Consider the following 13,344-nt stretch of genomic DNA (forward strand, 5'->3'; position numbering starts at 1 on the left):
TTTTTTTTAAAGATTTTATTTATTTATTTGAGAGAGAGAGAATGAGAGACAGAGAGCATGAGAGGGAGGAGGGTCAGAGGGAGAAGCAGACTCCCTGCCGAGCAGGGAGCCCGATGCGGGACTCGATCCCGGGACTCCAGGATCATGACCTGAGCCGAAGGCAGTCGCTTAACCAACTGAGCCACCCAGGCGCCCTCAAAGTTAACTTTTTAAGTGTATTTTTTTCAGTAATCTCTACTCCCAGCGTGGGGCTCGAACTCACAACCCCGAGATCAGGAGGGGCACCCTCTACCAACCGAGCCAGCCACCTGCCCCTCCTTTCAAAGTGATTAAAAACAATCACTCTAGGGGCACCTCGGTGGCTCAGCCCATTAGGCATCTGCCTTCGGCTCAGGTCATGATCCCGGAGCCCCGGAATTGAGCCCCGCATTGGGCTCCCTGCTCAGTGGGGAGTCTGCTTCTCTCTCTCCCTCTGCCCCTCTCCCACTTGTGCTCGCTCGCTCTCTCTCAAATAAATAAATAAGATCTTAAAAACAAACAAAAACCAATCACTCTATGTGGTATTCCTGAGCACTAAGCTGTCAGCCGGTGAACAGGAGTGAACATACTATTAAGAACTGTTCCCCTGCATCTGGGAAAACAAGAACTGAACTAACCAATAACAAAATGTAGAACAGTACTGACCCATCCAAGAAGCTCTTTTGGATTTGTAAAAGGCCATCATCCTGTTCTTTGGGCAGTGCTGACATTTTCAAAAGGGCACATCCATTATGGCAGGACCAACACCATATCTGCAAAGGGGGAAAAAAGATTTTTCAGATATAACATACACAATCCAGGAGGAGACAGGTAAGCTTAGCATTTAAATTCATACAGGGAAGTGTTTCACTTTAGTAAGAAATGGCTGGATGTATTCACCTTTGTTAAGCCAAAGAGTAGTTACGTAAGTGAAAAACACCGATTTAGTCTCAAAACAAACCAAACCAAACCAGGTCTAGATAGTCACACGCAGCCTTGCTTATGGTCTAACGTATATACCTTTTGACTTGCCTTTAGTGCTGGGAGCTGAGACGATGGTGTCACCACCGTCACCAGCACAGATCTCACGAGAGCGCAGCTTACTCGGTCAGGCATCTTACGTCAATTAACCCATTTGATACTCACAGTCACGCTCGGAGACAGTAAGATCCTTAACCCCATCAACAGCAAGAAACTGAGGCTTGGAGAGACCAAATAACCTCCTCAAGCTGCACTCCAAGTTGCAGCATTCTGACGAAAGGCCAGATGGCAAGCAGGGGGCAGCTCCTGTCACCAGAGGAAGTTCACACTAGAAAGAAGGGAAGCTGGCCATTCAACGCAGAAGACCTGTACATGCAAAGCAGTGCAGTACGTACAGACAATGTGAAGAGGGCTAAGATATGGGTCTACCTTCAAGGAGTTTACACTCTCAAAAGGGAAATACACTGACAAACATAGTAAAAGGTAGAATGTGGTAAACGAAAGAAGAGAATTTCAAGGAACAACAAAGGGAAGGCGAGACAAGAAGAAATCATATGAACGACCGTAAGTGACAGGTTCAGGCACTTTTCTGGCTGCGGTGGGAACTTCTGTTTGTTTGCTCCGTTTTGCAGGAACGAAAGGAAACAAGGACTGATCTTGGGACAAAGTAATCTGCCGGCACAGCCCGGCATGGAGGAGAGGGCAAGGCTGGTTGGGGCAGGTGAGTACAGCTGTGGACTTTGAGCCCCATAAAGGCCTGGTTAAGGGTTGAGAATGGCAAGAGGCCGGCCACTGCTCTGCTGACCGCATCCTCAGCCTTAGCTCAAAGGCAAACCTAGAGGAAGAAGATGCCTTTTACAATTCTGCCTCGTGGAGATGGTACCTTTTTGCTTCTCATCTGCAATGAATGGTATAAACCATACACTGGCCATGCTAGCAGCAGACTCCGGGGCCATGAGGTTGAAGATCAGCACACAGTCCAGGTGATACTCTGCACTACACTTAGAAAGCCAGGAGGCACAACTGGTTTGGGGTTTCAGGGGAAGAGGACAGAATCGGTGCTGGTTATATCAGGACCTGTGTGCAGATATCCAGAAGACACATTAGATGAGGGTTACAAGTTTAGGAGGGGAAGGCCGGACTGAGGTTGTGGACATGGCGGCTGGCTGCCAGCAGACATGGAAGAGATGAGAGCCCACCCAGGTAGCGAGGGCAGAGGAACACAGAACTGTTTCAGGAAATGCCAAAAAGCAATGACTCCCCTTCTCAGGGCCAAGCCGTACTTGGACTCTTTAAGATTCAAAATGAGGTTGGAGGTGTTAAGACACCGAGACAAATCAAAGGGCCCTTTGCTGTCCTCCCCCTCCCTTTCCCAATGTCATGCTAAGCAACATACAGAAACCAGCATACAGTTTCTATCCCTCTGCCAAGGGTGGCGGCATTGTGAATGCCCAAGCAATCCTGTCCCCCTAGTTGGGTGCAGCTCACTTGGATAAAAGGGAACAGACACTCTTAGCTATGACTAGGTGACAGGTTCTTTTTTTTTTTCAAAGATTTTCTTTATTTATTTGACAGAGAGAGACACAGCGAGAGAGGGAACACAAGCAGGGGGAGTGGGAGAGGGAGAAGCAGGCTCCCCGTCGAGCAGGGAGCCCGATGCGGGGCTGGCTCGATCCCAGTACCCTGGGATCATGATCTGAGCCGAAGGCAGATGTTTAACGACTGAGCCACCCAGGTGCCCCTAGGTGACAGGTTCTAAGAAATTATGTGTCCTTTATCTCTTTTTCTCTCTTCTCCTAGGGCAGAAAGGGTTGGCTCTTGTTGATATTCAGCCATTAATAACTCATTTTCTTTTGAGGGCACAACCATACCTGTCTCATCTCATCTGAGGCAATTCCCTTACTGTTCTCTATTTGAAAAAATAAACAGAAAACAAGCAAAATTCTTGGTCAAAGACAAACTTCTCACTGGAAATTAACAAAAAGCCGGTCTTCTCTTATTGTGATATGTATAATTTCTGTCTGGTGTCTTAGTATATGTCTTGACAAGAGACAAGAATCACTGCTTGTTAATCCTGTTTAACTTTTAAAAGGGAGAGGGAAAATTATTCACTATCTGATACAGCTTAAGGTTATCTTAAGACAGAGCTTTAGGGGAACATCTACAACTGGACGCTAGAAAGCAGTGTAAGAAGGAAGGAACTATTAAGGAGGTTAGAGGACCGAGAAAGCACAGTGTGTCCAAAGCAAGTCAAGAATTTAGACACAAAAAAGGTCAAGACCATAATCAGTGTCAAACCTGCAGTGCTGGTATGGGGGAGTGCTGGTACTGGGGGGGGCAGTGTTGGTACGGGAGGGGACAGTGCTGGTATGGGGGAGGGGGATGCACAAGGCCCGCTGACTTCTGGAGGGTCCATCGCAGAGTAGGGGGTAAAAGTCACAGTGCAAGAAGAAATGAGGACAGAGTCAAGGAGGGAAAATTAGTACAGAGTCTTTAAAGATGTTTGTCAGTACTGGGAGGGAGAACAAGACAGTAGCTTAACTCTTAACGAGGGGCTTCTTCAGGTCAGGGGAGGCTTGAGTGTGCCTTCAAGTAGAGCGGAACACCAGGAAAGATCCATGGGGAAGGGGGAAGGCTGATGGAAGCAGGCTCCTGACAAAGCAAGGGCAGATGAGATCAAAAGCCAGGCAGCTGTTTAGATTCAGGAGAAGGAAACAAGAGCACGGAGAAAAACCAACAGGAGGTGAAGGGGAAAGCCGAGGGAGGTCTTGTCGAGGGTTGTCCCCAATCCCACAGAAGTAGGGGAAACATCGTCTCTCAGTACAAAAATTAAGAATGGAATTACAAACTTAAAGAGAATGAAAAAATGGCTTATACCAGCCCTAGGGAAGAATGATACAGGATCTAAAAGGAGTTAAACAACAGACTGCTGAGCAGAAGAAAGGCCCAACTGAGGCAAGGTGACATATGGCTTTTCCGTATCCCATTCAGTAACACTCTGCTGTTCGGTTTGAATAATCTTTAGCAATGTTCACTAACCCCACAGCCAAAAAAGATCAATACTCAGGGGCTGGAGAACAGCAGAGGGTAGAGGAGGCCAAGGTCGCTAGAATGGCCGCAAGGGTATGACTGAACCTACAAATGATGCAGGTCTTCACTGAAAATAAGGCAAGAATAAACACACTAGCTGAAAAGTCAGGGTAAAAAAAAAAGCATGGAGATACGGAAATGTTCTGGAACTGGAAAGTGGTAATGGTTGCACAACACTGTAAATACAATAAATGCCACTAATGGTAAATTTTATGTTATGGGTATGGAGAGCTCTGTGTTCCCTGGGTAAATGTGTCAATTCCATCTTGTATAATATTCTTCTGTTGTCCATTCATGCAAACTCCACTAACAACTTTCAGGACAGATCTAAAAAAAGTGAGAACACCTTCCTGTTTCTACCAAGAAGTTATGTTGCTGGCTCCCCACTCCCATCTCATCAGAACATTTTCTACTTCTCTGCCTCAAGGCCTGGCTAGAACACAGTATCCAAATTTCAACGCTGGATGGAAAGGCAGCCTATTCGCACATGTGTAGACCATTCATCTTTATTTCTTCCCACAGAGCTCACCCTCTTTTCCTCAATCCCTCTCTGAAAGGTTAAAGAATGAAGACCCTCATCTTCATTGTTCGAAAACAGTGATTCTCAGAATGTAGTCTACAGATGGGGGGGGTGGGTTCCTGAGAATAATACTAAGAGTTAACTTGTCCTCTTCACTGTGCTGACATTTGCACGGACGGTGCCAAAGCCCTGGTGGGTAAAAGTGCGGGTGCTTTCGGACCACTCAGGGCACCGCTCCCAGATGGCACTGGTCACCACTGTATTCTTCATAGCCACATGCTCACAGAAAAAAGAAATGTTCTACTTGAGAATGTTCTTAATGCAGTACTAAAAATTACTAGTTTTATTAATCTTGGCCATTACAGATTGATATTTAATATTAACAAGCTTTATAATTAACGTGATGAAGTGGGAAATAAGCACTGAAATACAGTGTATAGGTCTTCAGGAAAAGCACTTATGGGACTGAGGTGAGAGGTGAACTAGCTGCTCTCTTCATGGAATTGAAAGAATGAGTGAGAGTCAAACACTGGGTGTTCAGACTTTGGTATGTAGCAGGTGTTCATCCTCAAAACAAAACAAAAAAGAATGAAGTGACCCTATCACTTCAAGGAAAACAACTGAAAAATTGTTGTAAATGATAAAAATTGAAGTTTCATGCAAAAATTAGAACTGTTGGAAAACTAATCTCTGCCTCTACCTAGACAGCTTCCCAAAACACACAGATTTTTCTGATGAGACAAGCGTGATGTTAATGAGTGTGATTTTTATATAAGGAAACATGCTAATATTTGGACGATCTGTATAACCCCATGAACCAACACTTTCCAAAAGACCACTATATAAGGTCATAAAATCATGCATGTTTTGGGCGCCGGGGTGGCTCAGTTGTTAAGCGTCTGCCTTTGGCTTAGGTCATGATCTCAGGGTTCTGGGATCAAGCCCCATATTGGGCTCCCTGCTCAGCGGGAAGCCTGCTTCTCCCTCTCCCACTCCCCCTGCTTGTGTTCCCTCTCTCGCTGTCTGTCAAATAAATAAATAAAAATCTTAAAAAAAAAAAATGCATGTTTTAAGATCTATTCCAAGTACAAGACAGACCCCATGGATTTTAATTTAGCAAAGAATGAAAAATTCATTGATTAGGTTTTCAGATTCCTTATTGCAATTAACCTTGATGAAACCACCACTTCTCATTTTTTTGGTGCACCATCAAAGAATAATATTCTGAATTATCTGAAAAGGTGAATAACTATTCCTCCCTTTCCCAAATATGGATCTGTGTGAGGATGGATTTTCTTCCCATACGTCAACCAAACCCTAACATACTACAACAGACTGAATGAAAGAGGTAGATTTAAGAATCCAGTGGTCTTCTATTTTTAAAAATGTAAAACACTGCTCTTCTATGTTTTTGTTTGTTTTGAACAATAGTTATTTTTCACAAAAATATGCTATTTACACTAACATGTAGTAAGTTTATTGCTAAAATAAACTAAAATTTTTTGTTTTAATTTTTCATATGGCAAATATCAAATAATATAATCCACATAAACAAAAAAAGTCTTTGAAATCCTCAATAACCTTTTAGACTATAGAGTGTTGAGATCAGAAAGTATGAGAACCTCTGCTCTCAATCAAAGGTTACAAACTAGTGGGACATGAGCCAACTCTAGCCCAAAGACCTATTTTTTAAACATCTGAATCAGTTGCATACATTTAGAAATTGGGGAAAGTCACAACTCACATAAAAATCCCTATCTCTGGCTTCTCCTGAGAAATCAGGATATCTGGCAAGACCAGGCCCAAATTCCCACATGGCACAAACCGGCTGGCAGAGAAAAGCAGCCTCACCCTTAACTCAGGTGGATGGTCTCTGGTTCACTGCAAGGGCCAAGCTCATTACCTGCTCTGCCTACATGGGACCTACATGTGACCCTGATTAAACATCTTGCCTCCCATCCAGGAGTGACCTTTTTCGTGAACAAGCCATGTGCACAGTACAGCATTTATTTGTAATTCTCATTCCTTACTAAATTCCCTGAAGGCTTGGCAACTCCCAACCACCAATTAGAAACTGGAGTAACTGCCAGAGCCTTGCTTTCTTTGATTAGTAACACATTAATATGGCTCCCATCCCAGTCTATTCTGTGAAAACTAAGTAAACTCTCCATATTGTCTCTGGGAGAAAAAACGGCCACATGCACTCAAAAATTAATAGTGGGGCCAAAAAGAATCTTAAACCCTACTACCCTTCGAGTGGGGGACTCAGCCTCAAAATGATTTCAGGTGCAAAATCAGGCTGGCTTTCAACACTAGGCAGATCTGTAATCCTCTTCAATCTCTAAGATGTTTCTGCTAAAAACTCTATTGCATCTGTGAAAACTTCAGAGCTGTCCCAGGGAGCCTCATGTCTGAGAGACTCTTTTAGTGAGCCCCTGAGATATTTCTGGATCCCTTTTGGACAGAGGACCAAAGCCAAGGGCTTTAAATAGAATAATCTGCCAGAATGGGCTGATGAGCAACCCATGGCTATTAGGGTTTCCAGATGTACTCACTGGTATGCCGCGACCCTGAAAGCATCGCACGTCCTCTTCAGGAAGAGGGGTGGGGACAACAAAGTATGCTGGCAATCTAGAAGAAAGAGATGTCATCAGTTTTAATACTGGAGTAATTCACTGAATATGAAGGCTCAACTTTAATGAACTGAGGAAGCGAAACACAGTGGTAAGGACACGAACCTTATTTCCCTCTTAAGAAGAACCAGTACAGATGAACGATCTCCAGCCAAATCAGCTGGGACTCTCGGTTCAAATCCTAGCTCTTCCTCTGATTCTGTGTGACCCTAAGTAAGCTACCCCACTTCTCTGGGTCTGTTTCCTCATCCATGAAATGAGGGGACTGGAATGTATGATACCTACAAGTATATGAATTCCAAAATTGGGAGTGCTCTTTCTCATCACATAGTGGCAATTAAGCACCCATGTTTTCAGTCAGCTAATATAAAAACCAATAATTACAATGACTGCTGCCTAGATATTTTATCAAGCATTCTGACAACAAACATTTAACTGCTTCCTGTAGGCCAGACTTAAATTCCTTAACACAAATTATTCACTTTATCCTGACAACTCTATGAGGTATGTACTACTATTATTCCATTTCACAGATAGAGAAACTGAGACAGCACCACTAAGGCCCTTCACAGATTATACAGCTAGTAAGCATTAGTAGAGCTATGACATGAACCCAACCAGTATGGCTTCAGTTTCTATATGAGAAAATTTAGGTTCTAAAAATGACCTGCTTAGTGGTAGGAAGTGGGAAAGTTAGGTTTTCAGAGTTGCAAAGATCGGAGATACACAGAGACACCACCTCTTCCTCTAGTTAGCAAATGCAGGTTCCTATTAATAAGAAACCTGCTAAGTTGCATCACTGTGGAGCTGGAAAACCCTTTCACTCAAAAAGCTTGAAATAAAGCCTCACGGGAAGTAAGAAGGTGTCTATGGTGTAAGAACTACAATGGAAAATAATGGATGGCACCTGTATGCATGCTGCATGTTTGAAGTCAGTCCTGTAAGTATCAGGTAATGGGACAGATGGACTTTCTAAGTTGAAGAGGTTGGAATTTGAATGTGATCAAGTCCCTAGATCTAATAAATCCATAGGGAATGGAGCACCATTTTAAACACCAGCAAAATCCAGATTATAGGAAACAATCAGAAAATAGCCTGGTTTCTTCAAATAAATTGCAAGAAAACAAATGGTGGGAAGATCTACAGATTAAGAGACTTGAGAAACCTATCAGTCAATTGCAAGATATCAATCTCACTGAGTCTTCATTAATGATAAAACGGATAAAAAGATGAAAAATTGTTCTAAAATTTATAAAAACAATAGGGAAATTTTTGAACACTGACTTATGTTACTGAATGATACTGAGGGTTTTTTTAATTTTATTTATTTATTTATTTTTTTAAAGATTTATTTATTTGAGAGAGCGAGAATGAGAGAGAGAGAGAGTACATGACGGGGGGAGGGTTAGAGGGAGAAGCAGGCTCCTTGCTGAGCAGGGAGCCCGATGCGGGACTCAATCCAGGGACTCCAGGATCATGACCTGAGCCGAAGGCAGTCGCTTAACCAACTGAGCCACCCAGGCGCCCCTGACTGAGGGTTTTAATGTTAAATTTGAAAAGTGTGATAATGGTTTTATGGTTACATCTATAAAAAGAGTTCTTAATTGTTAGAGATGTATACCAAAAAACTCATGAATAAAATGTGATGAGGTCTGGGATTTATTTCAAAATAATCCAAGGGAAGCACAGAGAAAATAGGATTAGGCATGAGTTAATAATTGTTGAAGGGGGGGTGATGGGTAAAAGGGAATCCATCATATTCCCTTTTCTTTTATACTGCTTGAAATTTTCCATTAAAAAAAATCTTAAAGGTAATTAAAAAGAAAAAAAACTCTCATTATATTTTAACATAGAACCAGGTTTGGAAAACACTGGTCAAGGACAAGATACTTCAAACCATCAAAACTGTTTTAATGCACAGGTGGTAAGGTATCCCTTCTTCAGGTGTTATCACTGACGTAAACAAACAAACACCCCCCCCCAAAATCTCTTCACACATCAATGAACTCAGGCTGCCCATTAAAATCACACGGGAAGATTAAAAACCTCCCCATGTCCAGGCTCCCCCCACAGAACTATTAAGTATCAGAAGCTTGAAGAAAAAAATCCAAAGCTCAAAAGCTCCCCAGTGTACAAGGAGGATGACAGCTGTTGTTCTAGACGATCCCGCTACTCCAAGCATGCAGCAGCATCACCTGGACAGCACATTTCTCCACCTCAACCGCGGACCCACTGAATCAGAGTCTGCATGTTAATCCCCGGGTCACTGAGGAAGTAGCGCTGCGCCAGCAACGCACCAACAGACCACAGATTCTCCGCCTTCACACGAGAGCTATCTGCGGGGTGGGTTAGCCCTGAGTCTCAGCTCATTCTGCAGAGCTGGGGCCACAAGGTTTTTTAAAAATTTGCATGTCTTCCCCTTCTAGTACTAGCGAGGTTGAATTTTTTACCATGTTGGTTAGCCAGTTAATTTTCTCTCACAAAGAATCTTCCATCAAAGGGGACAAATGTCAGAACCAAGTATATTAGCATATGCAGCATGCATTGGCTCCAGAAAGGAGGCTGCACAGAGATGGACAGCTCTGCACCAGTGAGAGGAGTCTGAGATGTCCTCTCTTGTCCCAGCAAACTACTAGGAGGTTCCACAGGCTCTCTGCTGTGAGGCTCCCAATGTCCACAAACAGCTAACCCTCCCTCCTTGGAGAGCAGTCATTCTACTCATCAGGACGAGCTTTCAAACACAAAGTCAACAGCCTTTCCAACTACAGGACGACTTTATTATTGAAAGCTGTCCGATCCACTCAGCCCCAGCCTTCGTTAGGGTGAGGAAACCCTCAGAGGGACAACAGCGGGGCAGCAATGTCTTCCTGGGGCAGCGTCAGTTCACAGGCCTGTGTGACACACACCCACAGGGTAATGGACCTTCTGAAACCTTGACAGGGAGGCAGGATGAGAGAAAAAAGGCTTTTCAGGAGAGGGAAGACAGGTACTGGAATAGCCAGCTCTGACCTGGGGAGAAGATGAAGTAGATGCTCAGTTTCCTATTATCCAAACTGACTGGAGTGCCTGCTAACCACTGGAGGAAGGGCTTTCACTACTTTACTCATTCTGTTTCCTATTTATTGATGCCTCTTAAAACCAGGCACTAAGGGCGCCTGGGTGGCTCAGTCGGTTAAGTGGCTGCCTTCGGCTCAGGTCATAATCCTGGGGTCCTGCGATCGAGCCCGGTGTCTGGCTCCCTGCTCGGTGGAGAGCCTGCTTCTCCCTCTCCCTCTCCCTCTGCCTGCCACTCTGCCTACTTGTGCTCTCTCTCTGTCAAATAAATAAATAAAATCTTTAAAACAAACAAACAAAAAAAACCAGGCACTATACTTGGTACTGAGGATATAATGATAAAAAAAAAAAAAAAAGTGTCTTTGTTTCTCCCGAGCTGACAGGTTGCAGAAACAAACATTTTCAAATGGTGACACAGATAAACTCACAATCGTAGGAAGTGCTGTGAGGAGAGGCATGAGCACAAAGAAAGCTCTCACTGAGACCTGACCTAGTCTTGGGCAGGCTCCCTACGAAAGTAACACCTGAGCTAAGATCTGACAAGATGGAAGCAACTACCCTTGTGTTGCTAAAAAGCAAAAGGAGCATCCCAGACAGGAGACCACACGGGCAAGGCCTATGGTAGGGGGTTAGTATGGTCAGAGGGGGGTAGAGAGGGAGTCAGGCAGGAGTCAAACCATGAAAGGCCTTGGAGATACAGAGAATGGATGCTGGGGGACCAGAGTGGGTGGTGGAGACCATGTAGGCAGCACCACAGTGGTCCAGGTGAGAAACAAAGCACAGCTTGCCCTGTATCTTCTCCATGGGGCAGAAAAGGGTGGGAGACTGTATGTACGGCTGGGGCTGTCCAAGGGGTATGTGTTTGCGCTGAGTGCTCCCAGAACTAAAATCTTGCCAAAGCTCCATTTTCCCTGCTAACCACTCATTAAAAGCTTCCTTCCGGGGCGCCTGGGTGGCTCAGTCGTTAAGCGTCTGCCTTCGGCTCAGATCATGATCCTGGAGTCCCAGGATCGAGTCCCGCATCGGGCTCCCTGCTCAGCAGGAGGCCTGCTTCTCCCTCTCCCACTCCCCCTGCTTGTGTTCCCTCTCTCGCTGTGTCTCTGTCAAATAAATAAATAAAACTTTAAAAAAATAAAAAATTAAAAAAAAATAAAAGCTTCCTTCCCACGGGGCACCTGGGTAAAGCTCAGTCGGTTGGGCATTTGACTCTTGTTTCAGCTCGGGTCATGATCCAATGGGTCCTGGGATCGAGCCCCACTTCAGGCTCCACACTCAGTGGAGTGTCTGCTCGAAGATTCTCTCCCCCTCACACACTCACTCACACTTGTGCTCTCTCTGAAATAAATAAACCTTTAAAACCTTCCTCCCCACCTGACTTTTCTACCAGGTGTATTTTTGATGCTGACAACTAAACAAATACCAATGAATTTAATCAGTATGTGGCAGGATTTTTTTTTTTTTAAAGATTTTATTTATTTGACAGAGAGAGAGATAGCGAGAGCAGGAACACAAGTGGGGGGAGTGGGAGAGGGAGAAGCAGTCTTCCCATGGAGCAGGGAGCCCGATGCGGAGCTCGATCCCAGGACCCTGGGATCATGACCTGAGCCGAAGGCAGACGCTTAACGACTGAGCCACTCAGGTGCCCCTGTGGCAGGATTTTTAAAAAACAATTCTCGGGGGCGCCTGGGTGGCTCAGATGTTAAACATCTGCCTTCGGCTCAGGTCATGATCCCAGGGTTCTGGGATCGAGCCCTGCATCGGGCTCCCTACTCGGCGGAAAGCCTGCTTTTCCCTCTCCCTCCTCCCCCCTCTTGTGTTCCCTCTCTCCGCTGTGTCTCTGTCAAATAAATAAATAAAATCTTAAAAAAAATAAAAACAATCGGAATGGGGATGCCTTCTATCAGTGTCAACATCATATTACAAACTATCACCTCCTAGGTGCAGGGGTTTCTTTTTTTTTGAAGATTTTATTTATTTAATTGACAGAGACAGGTAGAGAGGGAACACAAGCAGGGGGAGTTGGAGAGGGAGAAGCAGGCTTCCCGCCAAGCAGGGAGCCCGATGTGGGGCTCGATCCCAGGACCCTGGAACCATGACCTGAGCCGAAGGCAGCTGCTTAACCAACTGAGCCACCCAGGTGCCCCGGTGCAGGGGTTTCTAACCTCTTTCTGAGCAAGAGCTAGCTTTCCCTTTTCAAGCTCTGTGACTGGAAAGAGGGGGAGGAGGAGAAGGGCAAGAATGGGGCCATGCCATTTGCTCTGCAGGCCCCTCCCCACTGTCATTCCGGGTTGTGCTGTGTCAGGAGAGCTAAGTTTATAAATGTTTGAGATTGGGGACGCCTGGGTGGCTCAGTTGGTTAAGCACCTGCCTTCAGCTCAGGTCATGATCCTAGGGTCCTGGGATCGAGCCCCACATCGGGATCAAGCCCCGCATCGGGCTTCTTGCTCAACAGGGAGTCTGCTTCTCCCTCTCCCTCTGCCTGCCGCTCCCCCTGCTTGTGCTCTGTCAAATAAATAAATAAAATCTCTTTTAAAAAGAAATACAAATTTTATGAAATTGCTAGCAGGATAGTGGAGAGTATATTCCAAAATGAGAAGATTCAAGCTTCTAAAAAAGAATTATGCAGGGGTGCCTGGGTAGCGCAGTTAAGCGTCCAACTCTTGGTTTTGGCTCAGGTCATGATCTCAGGGTTGTGAGATCAAGCCTTGCGTCGGGCTCAGTGCTCTGTGGGGAGTCTGCCTGAGATTCTCCCTTTCCCTCTGCTTCTCCTGCTTGTGCACGTGCGTGCTCTCAAATAAATCTTTAAAAAAGTATTATGCAGAGTCACCCTTTAAAAATGTAGGTCAGGGGGGGCGCCTGGGTGGCTCAGTTGGTTAAGCGACTGCCTTCGGCTCAGGTCATGATCCTGGAGTCCCGGGATCGAGTCCCGCATCGGGCTCCCTGCTCAGCGGGGAGTCTGCTTCTCCCTCTGACCCTCCTCCCTCTCATGCTCTCTGTCTTTCATTCTCTCTCTCTCAAATAAATAAATAAAATCTTTAAAAAAAAAAA

The 13,344-nt window shown here is 45.0% G+C and overlaps 1 protein-coding gene across 1 annotated transcript in view; it reads right to left on the bottom strand.

Annotated features, from left to right (window-relative positions):
- MTMR12 (myotubularin related protein 12) overlaps positions 1-13,344 on the bottom strand; it is a 57,606-nt gene that overhangs the window by 16,416 nt on the left and 27,846 nt on the right. Inside the window, exons 7-10 of the mRNA XM_081825791.1 lie at positions 10,725-10,738; positions 9,476-9,578; positions 7,165-7,240; positions 685-791 (exon numbers count right to left, since the gene is read on the bottom strand). Of these exons, the coding sequence (XP_081681917.1) occupies positions 685-791; positions 7,165-7,240; positions 9,476-9,578; positions 10,725-10,738 (300 nt within the window). The remainder of the gene's footprint in view (positions 1-684; positions 792-7,164; positions 7,241-9,475; positions 9,579-10,724; positions 10,739-13,344) is intronic.

This window comes from Leptonychotes weddellii, chromosome 7 (genome assembly GCF_054177405.1).
Source record: "Leptonychotes weddellii isolate Sample4059 chromosome 7, ASM5417740v2, whole genome shotgun sequence".
In the NCBI taxonomy this organism is placed as follows: domain Eukaryota; kingdom Metazoa; phylum Chordata; class Mammalia; order Carnivora; family Phocidae; genus Leptonychotes; species Leptonychotes weddellii.